Consider the following 21,677-nt stretch of genomic DNA (forward strand, 5'->3'; position numbering starts at 1 on the left):
TTTTAATATTTAGAAAGGATGACTACAACCAAAATAACAACAAATATTGATAAGAAAAATAATAAAAACTAGTAAGTAATAAGACAAACTAAATCCTAATCTTAATAATTGACACATATTACATAAACAACCTCCAGTATTACATTAAATATCACATCAATTATTGTAATATATACATATAATATTATAACCAACTAATATAGTATGTGGCAACTTGTTTATAAATTTGCATGGGTTTAATTTTTACATCAATTTCTCAGCCATCAATATTATTTTGAAATTGTAATTGTAGTGATAGTTTTTATAGTTAAAATTAACTACATTAAATTTGCCTCTTATTTTACTAAGTAATGGAAAAAAAGATATCAACTATATTTACTATCACATTTTCATATTAACAAATATATGATAGGTTATATTTATCTATTAATTTTTTTAAAGTGAATATCTTTGTTTAAAAAAAGAAAAATTGATGAATTATATTTATTGTAGTTTTATGTATTACAAGGTGACATGGTTTTTTTTATCAACAAGAAAATATATAATAAATGTAGCCTACTTTAAGAGTGGTCTAACCCTCTTATTATAAAGAATAAAAGAGATATATGTTAAGAAGTGGATTTTAAGCCTAACTCAATCTCATAAAACCGGCTTAATGAGGTGAAGTTTGCACCCACTTATATACTATGAAAGGCTCTAATATCTAGTCGATGTGAGATTTCCAACACACTCCTCACGTCGAGGCTACCAACTCGTGCGTGGAGATATATGTTATGGGTGGTCTGATAACGACCCGATGGCGGGTGACCTGATAAACCCAACAAATACTCGCTAAGATAGGCTCGAAAATGACTTTGATACCATATAAGAAAATGATAAAAAATGGTAAGAAGAAGAGATGTTTCTTATTCTCTTACGTGTATATTACATCACTCCATGTATAGGAAATATATAGGAAGTTCCTCTCCCCAAATTACAATCTAATTAGGTAGGATACTAATCATGAGATTCTATAATTATTAAATTAATTGCATATAATTAGGTACAATATCGTCAAATATTGCATACAATAATTACATATAATTTGATAATTATTATTTCCTTAATAATATACATATCAAGAAAATCTCGATTACCTACCTTGTTCAGTTAACTAAAAATCGACTTAAAAATCAATAAAAAAAAAGATTAAAGGTGGTATGGTGATAAGAGGGTTAATGCAAGAAGAAGAAGAGTTTGATTTGATAGTAAGTTGTGTGAAGATCCACAAAATAATAGAAAATGCAAGGATAGAGGTTGTTTGAAAATCAAGGATCTTTCATAACTTATCATGAATGGTAACATGAGACACACCATTATTATGTATCTTATCTCACAATGCAATTGGAAGACCATTTGTGTCCATACAATGTGTTTGTGGAGTGTTGATTTCTTGTTCAACTCACTTCAACCTTTTCTTTTTTTTCTTTCTCTTTTCTCTTTTTATCTCCCCCATGCAAAATCACAACTCAGATTTTAACATGTTAGGCTTATTTTTGTCTCCCATTATTTCCACTTGCAAAGAATCCTTTTTCTTGTTGCTCAAACACTGCCCACGTATATGCTCATATCATCACCAATCATCTCATACCACATCTCTTCATTTTCCATCTTTTAGGGTATCTTCAATTGTTAAAACATTCTTTCAAAAATTTCTACAACCTTTTCATATCTTAACACCACACTACCTTATCCATAGACAACATTAATTGATGTGATTCAATATTGTTCACTATTCTCAACTCCATATAGAAAAAATTGTTTAGATAATGTGAAACAATACTTTAGATAATTTAGATAATGTGAAACGATTTTTCTCAACTCCATATAGAAAAATACTTTAGATAATGTGAAACAATACTTTAGATAATTTAGATAATGTGAAACGATTTTTCACAAAAGTAATATAATTTACGATTTTAGATAAAAGATAAAAGTAGTATGTGTTATGTATAACTTCACTTAAAGTTAATTTTAAAGAGTCGTTAGAGTGTGATACGACTTTTATTTAACGAAATTGGTATTAAGAATTTGTTAAAATGACTTATTTTTAACGAAATAGGTAAAGTGATATTAGTAGGATACAACTTTTACCTAGAGTTTTTTTTTTAATTGAAAATTGTATCACCTTAAAGTTATCAACATGTACTACTTACCTATTTTTTTTAAAAAAAATCTTAATTTGCGAAAAACTTCAGTACTTAAAAATCTAAATCTGACATGTATGTATATAATCTGCAAATTTATCTTAATGTAAACATGAATTGAATTATAAATAATCAGCATTCACATATATTTTCAATTTTGAATATTTTGATTAACTTGTACATATTTTTTTTTTTCCTGCACAAACAAATTGATCATGCAGAGTGTATTATGGGTAGATTCAAGTGAGAATCTTTATATATATCTCTACAACAAAATGAAAGATGAATAAAAAATAAATATTCATTATTTTTTTTGACTGGGGACAAATTGGTTTGGTCCCACTTTCTTAACATGTTGTGAATTGATGAGTCTTAATTAAGTTTGGAAGTTCACGTAAATATCTTGGTTCTTGGGGTTATCTTCACTGGTAATCCATGTTTGGGCACAGGAAAAGGACCATATTGTATTCCATCCTCATTTCCCACCACTTCCCACCTAAATCAAAATAACAACAAATCAACACAAAATCTCTTTCAAAATTTCATCTTTAATTTCAATCTATACTCATATATATAGTTAATACTATTTTTCAAACATGTTAACAGCTGCATTTTGTCCAAGACCATTCACAATATATTATTCATGAAAATCATATACATTTCACTAATAGGGTAGTTGCAACAAATATATTATATCACAGTGGTAGTTGCAACAAGCCTGACTCAACCTTGAATGAGATTATATATTTATGGGTGATCCGATGACACAATAGATCTAACAAACACTCGTTAGAATAAACTTTAAATGACTACCATATTAAAAAGTTGATTTTAAGTCTAAAACTCAATCTCATAAAACTAGCTTGAAATATGAGATATGTCCTCACTAATATACTATGAAATGCTTTAATATACTATGAAATGCTTTAATCTTTAGTTGATGTGGGATCTCCAACGTAAAGATTGAGTTAACGTATTAACAGTGTAAGATCTCCTTCTGTATAAGAAGAGCCATATACATTGTAAAAGCTTTCACAGTTCTCTATTTTCATCATATATATAATTGTTAAATTTTTTTATATATATTATATGTTAGTTGAAGATGTTTTTTTTTATTTGAGTGAGACAAATATCTGTAATAATTTTTATACAGAGGTTAGAGCATCCATGAATGTTTCATTTAGTTTATTCATTATTTGTCAGTAAAGAAAAAAAAAATACCTTCAATCAAATTGAAAAATCCATATCTTGTCACAAATTAATGTGCAGCATATATATGGCACACTCTATACAACATTCTCTTAATAGTTAGCATTTAGACAAAGATTGTTTGGAATGAAAGAGAAAAATGGGTGAGGGTCACATTCAAATGAATTAATGTGGGTGATGAAGACAAGGTTGGTGTTGGTGAAATATTATATATGATGTGGTGTGTAATTGTGCAGAGGAATGTGTGGTATCAACTAAAACTTGTTCTATTCAAATTTGACTGCATCAACATTATGGACTTTGTCTTCCTTTCTCACACCTCCCACCATTATCTCTTCTTGTCATTTCATCAACCCTAATTTCATTGCCATTCATGCACATAATTAATAATATTTCTAACTCAGTTTTTATATTCTTTTAGGATCTTTCTGAAAAAGAAGGTACTTTACTTCTATGATTGAGTGTTTCCTATGACTGTGAAGTTTTTTATATATATATATATATATATATATATATATGAGTAATTATGGACCAAGCTTGCTTGAGAAACTAAAGGACAAGTTATCCTGATTGGTCCAGATAAATAAAGATCAATGTGAAGTCACATTCATTGATTAAGTGGTTATAAAAAAAGAGAAGGGGTTTTTCATTTTGAATAAATCTTTGTTATTCCTTTCATATTATAGTAGTTCTTTTCCTTCTTTAAAAAAATTTGAAAATCTAGTTTTTTTTTTCAGTATAGAAAATAACATAAAAATGATATTTTTCTCTACTAATTTTGCAAGACTAAATTAATTTCATTTTTATGTTCCTAGTTCAACTTGTTTGAAAGATTTAATAATCACTTATTTTGATTTGTTTAGAATTTATTTTGAAAAATAAAATTATTTCTCCTAAACATTACAAGAAAATCATGAAATAGAAACCAAAATAATTAGTTGCAATAGTAACTAAATTAGAGACCATTTTAGAAACTAAAAAAAATTTGGTTTCTAAATTTGTTTCTATTATTTTCTATTATTGTTAAATAGTTTCTAAATTGGTATCTAATTAGCAACCAAGGTTTTAGAGACTAAATTTAGAAACTAAATAATTGGTATCTAAAACCTTAATTGCTAATTAGATACCAATTTAGAAACTATTTAACAATAATAAAAAATAATAGAAACTAATTTAGAAACCAATTTTTTTTTTAATTTCTAAAATAGTCTCTAATTTAGTTACTATTGCAACTAATTATTTTGATTTCTAGAAATTAGTTTCTATTTCATGATTTTTTTTACTGAAAATAATCACAGCCAAACATGCATAAAAGAAATTGTAAATTAATATCACATATTCTAATTAAGGGACTTTATATATTATGATAAATCATCATCATTAATTATATATATATATATAATGCTATACGTTGGATATATAACATACCCTCTTTCCATTTAACTATTGCATATATTACAACTATTTCGAATAAATTAATACTTTTTCTCATCTCTCTAAAAACACTAATTTTTTGTTATTATTATTTTTGTTTGAAGGAAGATGTTGTTTGATAGATATCTTAACAATTTTATATTAAAATGGATTGGGATTTTTTAATTATAAGTTTGAAAAGTAGGTTTTATTTTGTATAAAGTTTGAGATATTCTTAAAATATTTTATTTAATTAGAATTTTTTTAATAATATTATATGTACATAAAAGTTAGAGATGTGACGATCATGTAAAATTAATACATACATAAAAGAAGAAAATATAACTTACAATAAAAAAAAAGAGTATAGTTTATAATAACTTTAAAGTAAGTTATAGTTAGAAAGAAGTTTCTTTAATATTCTCCATTTAGAAAGATGAGTTTGTGAGTTACATGTGCAAGGGTGTTATGAATACGTTTGGCAACAATACCATGCATGTGTGACACGTATACGTATGAAATACATGGCTAATGATGAGATCCCTATTCACTTGTTCACTAGCTATAATATTTGAAATATTCAAATCCTAAAAAGAAACCCCTTTTTTTAATGCTTGAAAGAGGACCACTTCCACATCTTAAGGAACATGCTGAAGCCCTACAAAACTAGGACCACCCTCATAAATCAATCTTCCTTGTAATGATCAATTGAAAGATCCCTATCGTAGCTGACAAACTTATTTTGCACAAACTTCATTCAAGATACATATACTTATACTTGCTTCTAATGCACATGGTTTTCGAGATTTCAAAAGGAGAAATCACCATGTATGTTTAAAATCAAGTTTAGTGTTTGTTATGGAAGGGTTAACCACTAGTAATATATAGTGTACACATCTTAAGGTGTTTATGGAAGAAAATGCATGAAATTTTACATGATACTAAGATTGATGTTATGTAAGGATATAATAAACTTATGTAAGGGTATCAGCCACAACTCTATAACTGATAAAAAAAATTATAAACACAACTTTTTGTAAACACAACTACTAAATTCTAAATCCTAAATCATAAACACTACTACTGTGTCAAAGTAAAAAGTATAATCTTAATATATAATAATTTAGGGTTTAGGGATTGAGATTGTTTGTATAATCCTAAATCCTAAATACAACTATTGTGTCGAAGTAAGAAGTATAATCTCAATATATAATAATTTAGGGTTTAGGGATTAAGATTGCATGTATAAGATTTGCAAGAATTTTTTACGCTATAATTTTTGCAGACTTACGGTCTAATCTGTAATGAAAAGAGCCTAATGAAGTCTAGGTGTAGTTTTGTAGTATTAGTGGTTTGTAAGATACGTAATGTGATACTTATATAAGAGTTAGAACATTCTTGAAGTGTCTATTTTTAATTTAATTATTTTTTATTGATAAAAAATAATAATTTAAATGTTACATATCATTTTTAATGATTAATCTTTTTAGGATACACAAACATAATCTATAATATTAGTGGTTAGAGGTTGAAACATCTCAAAAATACTATATTCCATTTATTCATTCATTAATAAGAAAAGTTAAAAGTTAAATGGTGATGATATAATGATGAATGTGCATGCATGATATTTATATTTAGGAGAAACCTGTAAGAAAGTGTGAGATGATGGAGAAGCACAAGAAGTTCAAGCTTGGCCAGCTCACTCCCTGGACAAGAGTGGACACCATTTCCAAAAGGCATGTATGTGTTTGGTCTCGGTGGCACCTGCATCATCACATAAACACCAAACTCAATCTCATGACATATGCATGTGCATGCATGCATACATACATGTACATACATCAACTCTCTGTCCTAGTACCATTAATGACTGCATGCATGCATGCAGCAATTGTCTGGTGTTTGGCAAAAAGGATAAGAAACAATGGAATTAATTGTCGTGCTATGGTACAAAGGGATATCACGTGCCTCTGATACTGAGGAGATTGTGAAAACACAGAATGATTGAGCTTAGAAGAGGAGAAAGATTCAAATAGGGAATGAAAGTGACTTCACACCATTCATAACCTTATGTTCCTCACATAAAAGATAACCCCTGCTCCTCAAATCATTGCTTTCATCACTTCCTCTTATTATTTTATTCATTTTCTGCACACGTATGGTTTCTTAGACATAGATATTTTGTTCTACTTCTTGGATGCATTCACCAAAAAATATACAAAAGTACACAGTTACTAACGTTCTAAAATCGATTTATAAGAAGTGATTTCTACTTGTTTTTATATATTTTCATGATTTTACATTTAATATGTGGGATTTCTAACATTCTAACGTATTTTTTCATGTTGAATTTATCAACTCATGCATATGATTACATATTTATGGATGGTTCGATAACGATTTAATAAATCGACAAATTCTTGTTATAATATATTTTAAATAACTCTGATATCATTTTTAAAGGATGAAACAATACAGAATAAAATAGACAAGCACGTCTCTCTCCAAAGCGAAACAAAACCTAATAAAATTGTCACAAACTATTTACTAAAAACAACACCAGCCAAGTCATCTAGCGTACCGCATGAGTTATTCTGAAAACAACTTAAACACCTATCATTCAAAATCATCACAAATGCTAGTATCTCTCAAAAACACAAAGAATCAACCCCGACCAATGTATAAACAAAATGGATGTTTAATTTAATCTTATAAAATGACTTAAATCAATATCTTATAAAAGATCTTTATATATAGTCGATGTGAAATATTAATATCTTGTTAAATATTTTTATATCTAATCAACGTGAAATATTAATATTTTATGAAACATTTGTATATCTAGTCGATCTGAAATAGTAATGAAACATCTTTATATCTAGTTTATCTGAATCAAACTTTTATATATATATATATATATATATATAATTTTTAAAGAAAATGATTAAGAAAATTGTTTGTTACCTCGAATCTTGAAGGGTCGAACTTCTCTGGGTGAGGGAAGAAGTGAGCAGAATGATGAATGCTTCTGAAGAGTGGAAGAACCTTCCAACCTTTTGGAATCCTGTAACCTTCCAATTCAACATCTCTCACTGCTTCTCTGAATGTGAATGACAAAATGCTTGCACTTCTCAGTGTTTCTTGGATCACCTGAATTTTCATTCACTTTAATCTCATAACTATTTTTTTTTCATTTCTAAATTAACCATGCATATTTATTTCAAATTATCTTTCATTTTCTAATATAATATATGTTCTTTTCCTTTTGTTTATAGAAAATATATAAATTATTGCAAAAGATCTTTCAAAACTAGTGAAGTAAAAAAATGGAAAGGGGTCATGTCTATTTTTTCCTACTTATAGTAACATCAAAATTACTAATAAAAATTTATTAAAAAAACAGTAACGTCAACTTTGTCAATGTCAATTAATGTCTTCCAAGTGAATTTTAGTGGACAAAATCAATTATTTTTCAATTGAAAAACAATTTGATGTTGACCAAACCAATTATTTTTTTATAGAAAAGAAAGGAATTAATAAAAAAAAAAGTAATAATATATATACCCGACTTGTGAATGGCATTTGCCTAGTATCATCCCATGAAAGTCCTCGATTTTCCATAGCTAGTTTGCTTTTTATTCCTTCTTGTTCTTTCTGCAAAGTTAAAATTTACAGAAAAAATAATCAAAATCAGCCATAGTTATCAGTAAAAAGTGTATCCAATAACAATGCAAATAATCCTTCCATCATAAGTAATTATTAAATAAATTTCTTGATTTTTATAATCTTATTTTATCAAATAATCTTCAATTAAATTTTCCAAAACTCTATTTTCCAACTTGACACACATATTTTATTCTCGTTATTTACTGCAAAAGGCAGTGTTTTTTGTGTACCAAGATGAAAATAATTATCCTAAGATTGTTTTTTTAATTAAACTTGATATCTAAATAAATAAAAAAGTGATTCATATTGTTAATTAACATAAGGGTAACTTGAAAATCATTCTGTTACTTTAAAATCCGATCATTTTGACTGTGTAATTAACATCCTATGAAGAATGAAAGCACAAAATATTTATTCTAAAGACATGAATATTTTAATAGCTATTATTTTACAATGTATAAAAAAAACTTATTTAACCTAATTTTGGCAATTATCATAAAGACATTCTAAAAGGGTATAAAAAAAGAGAAAAGAAAAAGAATAGAATAGTAGTGTGACCGTCACAGCTTCCAATAGATTGGAGTTGTCATGAAGGTACTTGAGGACCCATGTTAGAGCACTTGCTGTGGTGTCATGTGCAGCAAATATCACACCTATCAGATTATCAGCTACCTGAGAATCACTCAGTTCGATCAACACCTTCTTCTTTTCACCACCATCATTTGATGGTGATGATGAAAAAGACGAAGATGTTGATCTTGCTTGCAATAGAACCTCCAATAATCCTCCTCCTTGCTTTGGACTCTCCACTTTTCTTCTCTCTATTATCTTCCTTATGCTTTTATTCAAATGCTTCCTTGCCTTCACACACAAACACATTTCCTCTTCTTAACATCATCAATAAATCCTTCAATTTCAGAGTAGAATACTTTTGAAATATTTTTAAATATGAAAGAGAAAAATAAATAAATTGTTATTTGACAACTACATATTAAAAACATCAGTTTATAATTATATTTTTTTTTCAATGTAACATTTAATATATAGATAGTAAAATATTACTTTGACAAAAATTTCAGTTTTCAACTATGTTTTGATCAATGTAACATTCAATATAAAAGAGTATACATTACAAAAAAAAATTATTAAATAAAAATAAATTTTAGAGAAAAAAAATAATTAGTTGTTATATTAATAAAATTAAATATTACTTTAAAGACTAAAAAATTATTAGTATCTAAATTAGTTTCTATTAAATAATTTTTAAATTAGTATCTAATTTAGAATCTAAATAATTGGTAACTAAAACTTAAGTAACTAATTAGATACCACTTTAGAAATTATTTATCAATAATAAAAATTAATTTAGATATCAATAATTTTTTTAATTTCTAAAATATTATTTAATTTAATCAACATAAAAATTAATTATTTTTTAATAATTTTGTAATAGTGATAATATTATTTTGATAAATTGTATTGAAAGATAATAGTTTATAACTGTATTAGTTAATGCATATTAAAATATTTATGTTTTCAGTTATAGTATGTTACATAGTTTTCAACATATCTACATATAACACGGTTTTGTTTTTTTCCACTTCTAACTTTACTTTTGATTCCTTTGACTTATTCCTTAACTACGTAAAATACTCCCACGTTGTATCATAATGATTCGTACGGAAAGTATCTCTCGTAATCAATTCGTATCAAAATTATACGTACTATCTAACAATTATTCTCAATAATAATAGTAATAATAATAATAAATTTATCAGAAAAAAATAATAATAATAATAATAATTAAAAAAATTATCAGAAAAAATAATAATAATAATAATAATAAATGATTTATAATGAACCTTCATTGCTTTCCAATAGGAAGTTCCAGGAAGATGTAAAGGATAAGAGTTGTAGCCTTTCTCCAAGCAACGATACAACTCTCTGATTTCTTCCATTTCCAGTTCCTTTATTTCACCAAAGGCTGAGATTGCTGCTACTTCAAAAGCATACTAATTCAACACAAAACAACAAAAATAAATCATTTACCTTCTTCTTCACAAACTATTTTTTTCAGAAACTATTTTTTGAGAATATAATTAAAACCATGCAGGACCACTTATTTTGAAAAAAAAAACATAAAAAGTATTGCTGAACCACTTATATTGAAGAAAAAAACATAAAAGTAGTTAACCAAGATATTTTTAACTATGTGTTTGCATCCATAAATAACAATAATTTATGTGCTCTAGGAATTATTATTTTTATTTTTTTATCAGTCAAAATAAATAAATGAATGTAACTCAATTAAGGGGTGATTCAACTCTTACACAAAATATACAAACAAACACTTCTCTATCTGACCATAACATATTTCACAAAATACCTCCAACTGTCATTACTTTCTTTCTTTTTTTTATCAGCAAAAAGGATTGAATAACAGTAACCATTAAGGGGTGGTTCAGCCCTTATACATACCTAAAAAATATGAGACAATTTCTCTGGTCTCCCAAACCAACAAATAGAGAGAGACAAGCAAATCTACCACTAAAAACTCATACAGCCCGTACACTTTCAAGACTAACTCGTATTAAAAACCCGTCCAGCGGTCATTACTAGCATACCCCAATTGAAAAAACCCTACCGTTTTCAACTGACTCAAAAACACCTGTCACCATCTTGCCACCCTAAAAACCTTTTCTAATCGAGAGCATGCATACCAGATGGAATTCTTATGATACCATAAAAGAAACTTGTATATTAGAATTAATTGAAAATGTGACCAATTTTAAAGGGAATAAAGCTATAGTTATATTGAAAGTAAGAAGTTAAGAAGATTGATAGGTTTGTTGAATACCTTTTTCATCTCTTGCAAGGTGTTGATGGTTTTGTTAGTCCAAGAGGGGACCATTTTGATGACAATTTGCTCAACCTGAGAGACAGAGTGTTTGATGGTGGAGGGCATGAAGGAGGCCTGAACCAGCCTCTTGAGCATGGAGTGATAGGCACCTTGCTGAAAGAACACAGCCTCTGGTCCTATCAACCTCTCTTTGCTTGGAGGGTATGTTGGCTTAAATAGATGTGCTTGAGTCACAAGCACTGTCCTTGCTGCCTCAGGGCTTGATATCATCACACATGGACATCCCAATATGTTTGTCTTGAATATATCTCCATACCTTCACCACACAATCATCACTCACCATAAACACCAAATTCCAAACACACACTACATCATTTTTCAACCTTTTTCACTTTAGGTCATACTCATATGTCAACCAAATAAAAAAAAAAAGTAAAGAAGTGTTGTCTTAAGAAAGATATAAACAATATTTTTTAGTTATTTTTACCATTTTTCATTTTAGACCACACTATTTTTCATCATTTTCACTTTAGACCATATTAATATCTCAAGAATAAAAAATATTTTATGAAAAAAATATAAACAACATTTTTTAGTATTTTTCACTTTAGACCATACTGTTTTTCACCATTTTTCACTTTAGACCATATTAATATGTCAATGAAGTAAAACAAAAATAAAAAAATATTTCTAAAAGCTACCTTTTTTAGTTGTTTTTCACCATTTTTCACTTTAGATATATTTTTCAGTTTAAATCATACTGAAATACCATTTTTCACTTTAGACCATATTGACGTGGAATATTGACATGGAATAGTAGATTAAGCAACTTTTTTTTAGTTGTTAGTCTAATATAAAAAGGTGTAGTAAACACACATTCAAATGCACTTTCATACACAAGTCCCTTTTCACATACCAATCCCTCAACTTGTTTAGCCAAGCCCATGAACCTTTATTTCATGTGTTTCAATAGTATACACATGTATGAGATGACATGCACCACCCAACTCAAACAAACATCATATAGTAATAAAGTGATACATATATTTAGGAAAAACATTGACATGGTCAACACAAACATTTTATACATGTATATATACCTATTTTGGCGGTTAGAAAAGAAGGAATTTGGGTTTTGAGTGTAGAGTTTGAGGGTTTCACCAAGGTAGGGCCAACCCATGGAGCCAGGGGGAAGCTTTTTGTGGTTGTGGTGGTGGCACCATTGGAGGAGGGTTAGGAGGAGAAAGAAAGAGGTGAAGAAGAAGGAGGTGATGATGAAGAGAAGGGAATCTTGAAAGGGGTTGGTAAGAGGGTGCATGGTGGAGGAAGTGAATTTGGAGAGAAAGAGAGAAGAAGAGAAAGAGAAAGAGAAAGAGTTTGAAGACATATAGAGAGAGAAAGGATAGTGATATGTATAGTTTTGAAACTGAAAAGAGTTGTGAAGAGGTGTCGGTTGGGAGGAAAAGGTTTTATAGAGTGGGTTGGGACATGCGTCACACTTCAACTTCAATCACCCTTCACAAGTGCCACAAATAACTAACTATTATAAACAAATGCACCAACAAAAATCTAGAATTTCCTCATCTTTTCTCTTCTTCCATCTATGCATGTAAACCCATTAAAGCCCAACATATATAGTATCTTTAGCTAGGAACTCGTCAATAATCCCTTTATATCCATTACTTTTTATTTTTATAGTTATTCAATAGGTAGAAAAGGTGTCGTCACACAAATTTTTGTTTAACTTTCAGTTTTTGTTTTGGATAAGTTTTGATAGTCTATATATAATGGAATAGACGTAAAAGATTTTTTTGATACTTAAGTCATTAGTCGGTATTCGGTGATTTTAGTTAATAAATATTATTAAATGTATACCTTAATTTGAATATAATCAACCTATTTATAGAGTCAAGTTGAGCCTTTGAAGTATTGAGTAATTAGTATGGATAATATTGTTAAATTTTTATATTAATCTAATATGTTGGTTAATTAAGCGTGTTAATTTTGGTAATTAAGTATGTTTTTTTTAATGGGGTCGAGATATATTGTGAAAGTAACATCTTAAATCTATGTATATCCGACATATCTTGATCAATCAAAAATATATAAATATTTTAAAAAATAATTTCATTTGATAATAATTATGGATTATTTTATTTGAATTTGTTTCATATGCATAAGACATGTGACTTAACATATAGTACTATCTTGTATAACTACAAATTTACAAGTCAACCTACTTGCAAGTCGGTTAGGTCAACTAATTATCCCTATTTCAATATAATAATGTTAAAATAAATTTAGTTTTAAGTGAATTTATTTTTAGTACTAGTAGAAAGATAAGTATCCATGTATTAATTATCTTTATTTTATGTGATTTATTTATTATATAATAATGAAATAAATAAATATATTATGATTATATATATATATATATATATATTTTGCGAGTAATTTTTTTTCGCTATCTAATAGCTTATTTTCTGCTTTCCTTTTTTATTGTTTTAATTTGTTTATTTTTGTCCTTCATTATAAAATTTACATTATGATTTTAAAATATTATTAAAATAAAATAGAAAAAACAATTTATATACACTAAATGGAATAATCTCATTATACATTATTATAGATAAGTAAAAAAATTATAACATGTTTAAAACATATAAAAAATGTATAATAAAGTAATTTAGGTTTATATCGTAATCAAATTGGACCAAGAATGAGAACCCATTCTGGTAACCACTGGTCCTACATTAGGACTAGGATGCCCTTTATCCCAATGCTTTATCAAATCCATTCCATACCTTCAATTTTCTTTATTTTAGGGAAAAACATGAAAATAATAATTAGGAAAAGAAAAAAAAATAGTAAAAATATTTTTTAATTGTACAATACTATAAAAGTATATGTTTATCATTAAAATAAAATTAAAGTTTGTATAAGACATTCTACTAACATTTTTATTTTTCGTCATTGTATATTTATTACGTATTCAGCAAATAATTTTATGAAACACTTATAATTTAATAAACTAACTTCATAGTTTTCAAGCTAAAATTCAAGTAACTCTAAACAGTTTTGCTAAAATTAGTCATAAATGACGAAGGAACTACACATGTATGATGGTTCTTGAAATAAACAACCACCCCTCAATACAAACAAAAAGGTGTTCAAGTGTAAGAGAGAAAGATATTCAAAAAAACTATGTCAAGGTTCATCATAATCAGAAGCCATAATAGCAACATGCTAGACTTTTAGGTGTAATGTGTCAGTGATTCAGTTTAACTGAATCTGGAATTTTGACATCACCTTGAATTCAATTTTGTCTTCTAAAAACATAGCAACAAAACCAATCTCCCAAAAATTTCACCATCCTTGCTGTGTCAACACAAATAACATCTAAATAAGGATTACAAGAACAACTTTGTATGAGACAGAAACAAGGGAATTCTGGATTGATTAACTAACTCCATCTTCTCCTGTCCTCTTCTTCATCCACCGGAGTATACCATTCAGGTCTCCGCTTGGTGTTGCTCAGCCTGTAGTTAAGGAGGAGTTCCTCATCTTGAAGAGGCCTAGTAGCAACCAGAACAAGAGTTTTCAGTATTGGAACATGTGATCCACTAATTTTTGACCCTCCACCAGACTTGAACCAAAAGCTGCCAAATCTCCTCATGTTTACCTCTGCATTTCCAAACAACAAATTTGGAACGTAGACTCTCATGTTCCTTTCAGTCAATGGAAAGTCATAAGGGCAAATCATGACATTTGGTTGCACCCCTTTTGGAGGGTGATTGGCAAAATGAGCTAAGGCTAATGGGTTTCTACGCTCAATCACTTCATTGTTATCTCCTTTGTAGCCTTCCAAAGGCTTACTAAGCAGTTTCCAAAACCTTTCTGAACCTCTCTCAGGCTCAGCTCCTTTCACATCAGGCTTGATTTCTCCTGTTTTCCAACCATTCCACGGTTCTCGGTTCTCACCTCCACAACCCCAAGGTTGAGCATTAATGACATTCCCATCATATCTTGTAATCAAATAAGGGTTCAGAGCATTAACCTTCGGGTACCCCGGAATGTATCGGTAATAAGCTGGAGAGTAGACTATGCCTGGATAAAATGCCACCACAGAACCAACATGTGCTGTGCCATCTAAGAAAAGACCACGGCCAGCATCCTTGTGAGGTATTTGGGAAGGTTTGACATTAACTGTGTAGCCAAGTTGATTTTTTAAATTTTGAGAAACTTCAGCTTGGCTTAGTGGTATTGTCTTGGGCGCAGCTGCTCCAAAAGCAAGTGGCTACAGTGAACAAGCAAAAAGGAGAAAATATCCCAGTAATATACGAAATTATAAATGAATAACTAAAGGTAAATTGTTACTAAAATAGGATATTTTATGTACCCTTGTTTGTCTGAAGGAAGACAAACAGCATAAAACGGTTAGCAACAATTAAGAGGTTAGTGTTGAAACTTTAGATTACTTGACATGTCAAATTCATGAAACAAAAAAAATGGGCAATACAGACCCATGATATTTACATTTACATACATTTAATTTTAGGTAGAAAAAAATGTCAGCTTCACAGTTCACATCCATTGCTTTGTATTCTTAGAACCTATAAGAAATTGTGACCCACAAAAAAGAGAGTAAACGGTAGGCTGTCATGTTATGTATGGAGATTAAAAACATATCACATCAAGGATGAGGATATTCTGATCAGTAAAACATATGGAAATTGGATGACATTTTAGTGCAGAAGTGTTAAATATATCTGTTTTAAACAGACACGTTGAACCTGGCTGTTAATTTCTATTCCTAACGCTCACCAAGATTGCATGAGGAAACAGAAAGGAAATGAGGAGCGGGTCAAACTCACCAAGATTATTTTGGGCTGAATCACTCCTTCCCACAGCAAAACTAAGGCCACTTCGGTGAGGTACTGTGCTTTCTGGTTGATGTTCATTTACCATCTTTTCATTTGGAAGAAGAATTTCATCCATGAATGTGCAAAATGTTTTAATTTGTGAATGAACATTTTCTTGTACTTGCATTTGTTGATCAGCAAACGAGGCTTTACTAGAAATTTCAATAATCTCTTCGGCATGTGATTCATCAGCATTCTTTCCTAGACGATTATAGCTGGATATTTAAGTCTTTGCATGAGCAAAATATGTCTAGATGTTAAGGAAAAGTATCACATACACAACGAAATTGAAATCACTCCCATTAAAATAATATGAACTCACAAAAGCATGACAACAACTTATCTGTCATAACATCAACAATCTAATATCAAGGAATTGTGCACTGACCATAAATAAAGGAACAACCGGTTAATGTCGGCTTCAAATTGTAGTTGTCTGGGATCCCTAGCAAAAGCAGGGCGCTTTACCAGGGTTTTCACAGCCTGAAAACAAATTCAGAACGAGATTGGTAATTCATTATTGTCATAAGTTTCATATGATTGATGATTCACGACAGGTAACGGCTAGCTAGAGCTTTGCATAGCCCAAATCTCTGAAGAATTCATAAAAGACTGATCCCTGAGAATTATGATATCACACTTCCTTCAATTATGGAGTTCCTCCTTTTGATCATTGATTTTATCAAAATCCATAGAAATTTGACATAAAAGTTATAGCAATTTAGTAAAAAAATATGAAACGACACAAATAAGGAGGAAAACTATAGAAGATGAATAATATAAAGAATTGAACTTTCCTTCTACAGTTCTACTTCATGCTTTCTAGGGGTATGGAAAAATTCGTCATGAGCTTGGGTGTATTCTAGTTCAACGGATTATTCTCTACTGACCACAAAGCAAAGAATATAATGCTCTAAATGAGTTCTAGTCACTCGTTCTAGACAATGTAGTTCTTCATGGGGGCAATTGAGACAATTTATTTCTTTGTGTCTTTTTTCCATTTCTTGTTTTGTTTCATAAATAAACAATAATTTACACATATTCTTCAATAATCTAAGTAAATAGTAAGAGAAAGAATTTCCTTACAAAAAAAGAAAATCAATCGCATACAATCAAAATTATTGTGTTACGAAGATAATAATATACCTCTTGAAATTTCTGGAACAAAAAAGCCATCTGTTGTGACTGGATGAAAGAGACAGAACTATTCAGAACAAAATGTGGTTTTAATGCAACATGGAGTTTCAGAACATGGTTTTAATCTGCCAAAGAAAAAAAAATTATTCAACACAAGTAATGAACTTGTAACGCCAGAAGCAAATTGAATAAGCTATACAAATAACATAGTTACGAGGACAATAATGACTAAGAAGAGATTGAGAAAATTATTCATTCATCACTACAAATTGGATAATAATTCAAGAGAGAGAAGCGATCATTGTCAATCAAAACCTTTGAAACAGAAAATAAGCAACTTGCTGTAGTTACAACCAGGCCTTCCAACAAGTCTTTTCTTAGAGTCTGATTGAATAAAGTTTTTCTCCAAAGGAATCTATATGAAAAGAAAATAAGAAGAAAAATAAATAAAATGAGTTTGACCAAAAGTTAAAACTAGTTTATGTAAAATTTGTAAAAGTTTTCTCCTATTAATTCCCCCAAAATCTTTTTTTCAAACTTATGAATAAAATAACATAAAATTAGAGAGAATTTTATTTCACTTCATCTTTTTATTTTCTTTTATAAGTATTTATGAAGAAGTTTATCAAAACAGACCCTTACTCATAGAAACTCCTTGACTAAACTTCCACAAAAGCAGTACAAGAAAATAAGAAACTAAAAACGAATTGAGCTAGCTAGTCCCATAATATAAATCAAGTTATGCCCTTAACCTTAACTTCTCTAAAAACTGAGATGCATAAATAAACTGACTTAAGCTAACAAAGAGAGTTCAATTAATTTTACCTTATTTTTCATTTCCTACAATACTTTACGGAGAAATTTATCTGAAGAAGACCCTAACCTAACCTATGCACATCTCACTATTTACTCATCCATTTGAAATTTACCAAAACAAAATCAAACCCTTTTCTAGCCACTCTTACGAGAATGCAAAGTATTTCAACATAAGAAAAAAAATACAAAACTCAAGATCATATGCATAGTATACATTATTTCCACCATGAAAACTACGAATTTTGAATCATCTGTCACTAAATTATTAGCTTTCGCCGCTGAATCGTGTATGCGATACAATATTAACAGTGTTCATAATCATATTAACAGTGTTCATAATCATATTAACACTGCCACAAATAACAGTGTGAGTTGTGATTAGAAGAAACGAAAATGGTACCTTGGAACCGTAGAGCTCAGAGATACGCCGCAACTGGAACTTGAAACTGAAGCCAACAACACAGCGAGATCATAGAGGCAGAGAAACAATACTGCGTTAGTCAGTTGGGCTTCGGCCCTTGGGCTTGCGTTTCTGCAACTTTTTATTCTTAATCTTTTGCTTGATGCACCCTCATAATTATTATCTACACCGTCAAAAAAAATTAATACTGCGTTCGTCAGTCGGCCTTCGGCCCTTGGGCTTGCATTTCAGCCACTTTTTATTCTTAGGCTTTTGCTTGATGCACCCTCATAATTATTATCTTCATCATCACTTTTTTTTAATACTGCGTTCGTCAGTTGGGCTTCAGCCCTTGGGCTTTCATTTCAGACACTTTTTATTCTTAGGTTTTTGCTTGATGCACCCTCATAATTATTTTCTTCACCGTCAAATTTTTTTAATACTGCGTTCGTCAGTTCAGCTTCGGCCCTTGGGCTTGCATTCAGACACTTTTTATTCTTAATCTTTTGCTTGATGCACCCTCATAATTATTATCTTCACCGTCATAATATTTTTTAAAATGACCATTTTATTTTTATTTCAATAGTGACTTCCGGATTATTTATTTTGGAAATCGTATAGAACAAATTTTTTGAAATATTTTTTTTTTAAATAAACTTTTGAAATATATTAGATGTTTTTGGGAATATATGTAAGTGATTTCTCAAATCATATGTAAGTGTTATTGGATTATTTTGCTAGTTACTATAATATAAATAATTTTTTATAGTAAACAAAATATTTTTTTTAATGAATAATCACAATACCAACCAATTTTTTGCTTTGCATAAGGTAAGTTACATAAAAATTTATTGATGAACTAAGACAAACTGAAAATATCTACTAAACCTAACATATTTTATCATCTAATATTATAGTATTTTGAGTCCCCACTTAGTTTAAAATGTGAATATTAGCAATAATAATGCATAACATATATTTTATGTAAAATAATTTACGTTGCTCAATGCATGAAATTGATGTCACGTCGTGTTATTGTCAACTCTAATAAGAACAATCTTTTAAGTGGAACGAACTAATAATAATTTAATTTAATATGTTAAACTAATGCATCAAAAAATATTTTCACTTTTTTCCATATCATGCACACAAAAAACGAATGTTAATATCATGTCTTTTCTTTTATACATTTATGTTAGTTAATTGCTACTCATCAATTTCTTATATGAGTACTTTTAAATTCTATTTTAAACTTTCACTATCTTAGAAAAAAAAAACGTGAAAAATGTATTGCCAATTGTTCAACTATGATTATAAATTAGAAATCTAAAGAATATTATATAAAAAGCATGTTCTACCTTCACAATTTTATGTAATCAATGTATGATATAGAATGAAACAATTCAAATTTCTTAAACAAAATCTAAAAAATTTCAAGTATTCTTCATTTAATATATTACCTACCAATATTTTAATCTCTAACTTTAGAATTTAAAATAAATAATAACTAATTAGATACCAATTTAAAAAATATTTATTAATAATATAAATGACTTTAGATATCAATAATTTATTTATTCTATAAAAGAACATGTAATTTAGTTAATATAGTAACTAATTATTTTTTGTGTCTAAAATTAATTATTTTTCATTAACAAGTTATCTTATATTCTAGATGTACATTTGACTATACCATATTGCTAACTTGAGAAGTGTTAAATATTGACATGTTGTTGAACATTATAGGAAAAATTAATGATATATAGTGTAAATATTTGTAAGATATACTTCATATTAGTTGGCGTTGCAACCACATGATAAATGAGCATATTTATCTCCAACATGTTATACTTTTTAAAAAATTAATAACAAATTTTTTATGGATATGTAGAAAGTCAAAGTAATACAAGGAAGTTATTCAAATATTAAGAGTCTTGTTTCAATGTAGGATCTTAAACTTTTTGGTTTTAAATCTTGTTTCAATGTAGGATATTTTCGTATGTAACTTTCTGATATAAGTTTCGTATCTAATTACATCAGAAAATTATATACGGATATGTTCGTATGTAATTACATATAGATTTTAAATCCATATGTAACAGTTACGGATGATAGATTTATAAATGAATTTTTAAGAGCATTATACATTTAATAGTGCATAATGTGAGAGAAACTGAAATATGTGACCATATTGTTGGGAAAAACGGGTAATTTTCCCACTAAAACAAAACCCTAACAGAGCTACCCGACAAATAATATTGAATAAATAAAGCGGAATAATAAAAGAGATAAAGAGGAAAAAACACACCCGAAAATTGTTAACGGAGTTCGGCCTGTTTAGCCTAATCTCCGAGCACAACAAAAACAACTCACTTTTATTATTATGAGAGAAGATATTACAAATTGGGATATATAACAGTGAAGGAGAAGAGTTTAATTTATAACCCCCAAACCTCCTTCCCAAACAATGAACCCACCAATGTAGGACTTGGGATTAAGCCAAAATCAACAAATCTCCACCTTGGCTTAATTTCAAGTCCCACCTAAAACAAATCTTAATTACAGTGCTTCAAATTTGCGCCTCCGGGCGCCAACTTCAAATGTGCAAGATATTAACCAAGTCTAAACAGTGTTCAAACTTGGTCCTTGTAACCACCTTGGTGAGCATATCTGCAGGATTCTCCGTAGTGTGAATCTTCTGGAGAACAATCTCCTCTTCTTCGAGAATCTCACGCACAAAGTGATAGCGAACATCAATGTGCTTCGTCCGTGCATGAAAGACTTGATTCTTTGCTAAATGAATAGCACTATGACTGTCAGAATATAACTCAAGTTGTTTCTGACCAACTCCCAAGTCTTTAAGCAACCCATGAAGCCAAATTGCTTCCTTCACAGCCTCTGTAATCGCCATATACTCTGCCTCTGTCGTAGACAAAGCCACCGTAGACTGCAAGGTAGACTTCCAACTGACTGGCGCTTTTGCTAAAGTGAACAAATAGCCAGTTGTTGACCGTCGCTTATCCAAATCACCTGCATAATCAGAATCACAATATCCAACTATGCAT

At 29.1% G+C, this 21,677-nt stretch overlaps 2 protein-coding genes across 6 annotated transcripts; both read right to left on the reverse strand.

Annotated features, from left to right (window-relative positions):
- Positions 1-2,303: 2,303 nt before the first annotated feature.
- On the reverse strand, positions 2,304-12,946 carry CYP707A2 (cytochrome P450, family 707, subfamily A, polypeptide 2). Its single transcript, XM_068605897.2, has 8 exons — positions 12,438-12,946; positions 11,335-11,653; positions 10,340-10,489; positions 9,036-9,338; positions 8,376-8,465; positions 7,776-7,961; positions 6,457-6,575; positions 2,304-2,682 (listed from the first exon to the last, which is right to left on the reverse strand). Exons 1-8 carry the CDS (start codon positions 12,722-12,724, stop codon positions 2,577-2,579), a joined length of 1,560 nt encoding a protein of 519 aa, XP_068461998.1. The 5' UTR covers positions 12,725-12,946; the 3' UTR covers positions 2,304-2,576.
- A 1,583-nt stretch (positions 12,947-14,529) lies between these two features.
- LOC137806017 (C5orf35) lies at positions 14,530-18,708 on the reverse strand. 5 transcript variants are annotated; one of them, XM_068605891.2, is made up of 5 exons: positions 18,613-18,708; positions 17,406-17,521; positions 16,648-16,742; positions 16,212-16,474; positions 14,530-15,615 (listed from the first exon to the last, which is right to left on the reverse strand). In XM_068605891.2, exons 2-5 carry the CDS (start codon positions 17,433-17,435, stop codon positions 14,801-14,803), a joined length of 1,203 nt encoding a protein of 400 aa, XP_068461992.2. In that variant the 5' UTR covers positions 17,436-17,521; positions 18,613-18,708; the 3' UTR covers positions 14,530-14,800. The 5 variants fall into 5 exon arrangements, with proteins under 5 accessions (XP_068461992.2, XP_068461993.2, XP_090156309.1 ...); XM_068605892.2 differs by lacking the exon at positions 18,613-18,708 and adding an exon at positions 17,712-17,811; XM_090300183.1 differs by lacking the exon at positions 18,613-18,708 and having other exon boundaries at positions 14,530-15,634; positions 16,212-16,460.
- Between the last annotated feature and the right edge of the window lie 2,969 nt (positions 18,709-21,677).

Source organism: Phaseolus vulgaris, chromosome 3 (genome assembly GCF_051622355.1).
Source record: "Phaseolus vulgaris cultivar YP4 chromosome 3, ASM5162235v1, whole genome shotgun sequence".
NCBI classification, from domain to species: Eukaryota; Viridiplantae; Streptophyta; class Magnoliopsida; order Fabales; family Fabaceae; genus Phaseolus; species Phaseolus vulgaris.

Excerpts from the sequence above, each read along its gene's own strand:
- LOC137806017 (XM_068605891.2), bottom strand. The coding sequence starts at position 17,435 with ATGGCTTTTTTGTTCCAGAAATTTCAAGAG. Across the intron at positions 16,743-17,405 it reads TGTTCCAGAAATTTCAAGAG|GCTGTGAAAACCCTGGTAAA; the intron begins GTATATTATTAT and ends ATTTGTTTTCAG. Across the intron at positions 15,616-16,211 it reads TTCAGCCCAAAATAATCTTG|CTGCGCCCAAGACAATACCA; the intron begins GTGAGTTTGACC and ends CTTTTGGAGCAG.
- CYP707A2 (XM_068605897.2), bottom strand. The coding sequence starts at position 12,724 with ATGTCTTCAAACTCTTTCTCTTTCTCTTTCTCTTCTTCTCTCTTTCTC. Across the intron at positions 9,339-10,339 it reads CCTATTGGAAAGCAATGAAG|GCAAGGAAGCATTTGAATAA; the intron begins GTTCATTATAAA and ends TTGTGTGTGAAG. Across the intron at positions 6,576-7,775 it reads TCGACCCTTCAAGATTCGAG|GTGCCACCGAGACCAAACAC; the intron begins GTAACAAACAAT and ends GTGATGATGCAG.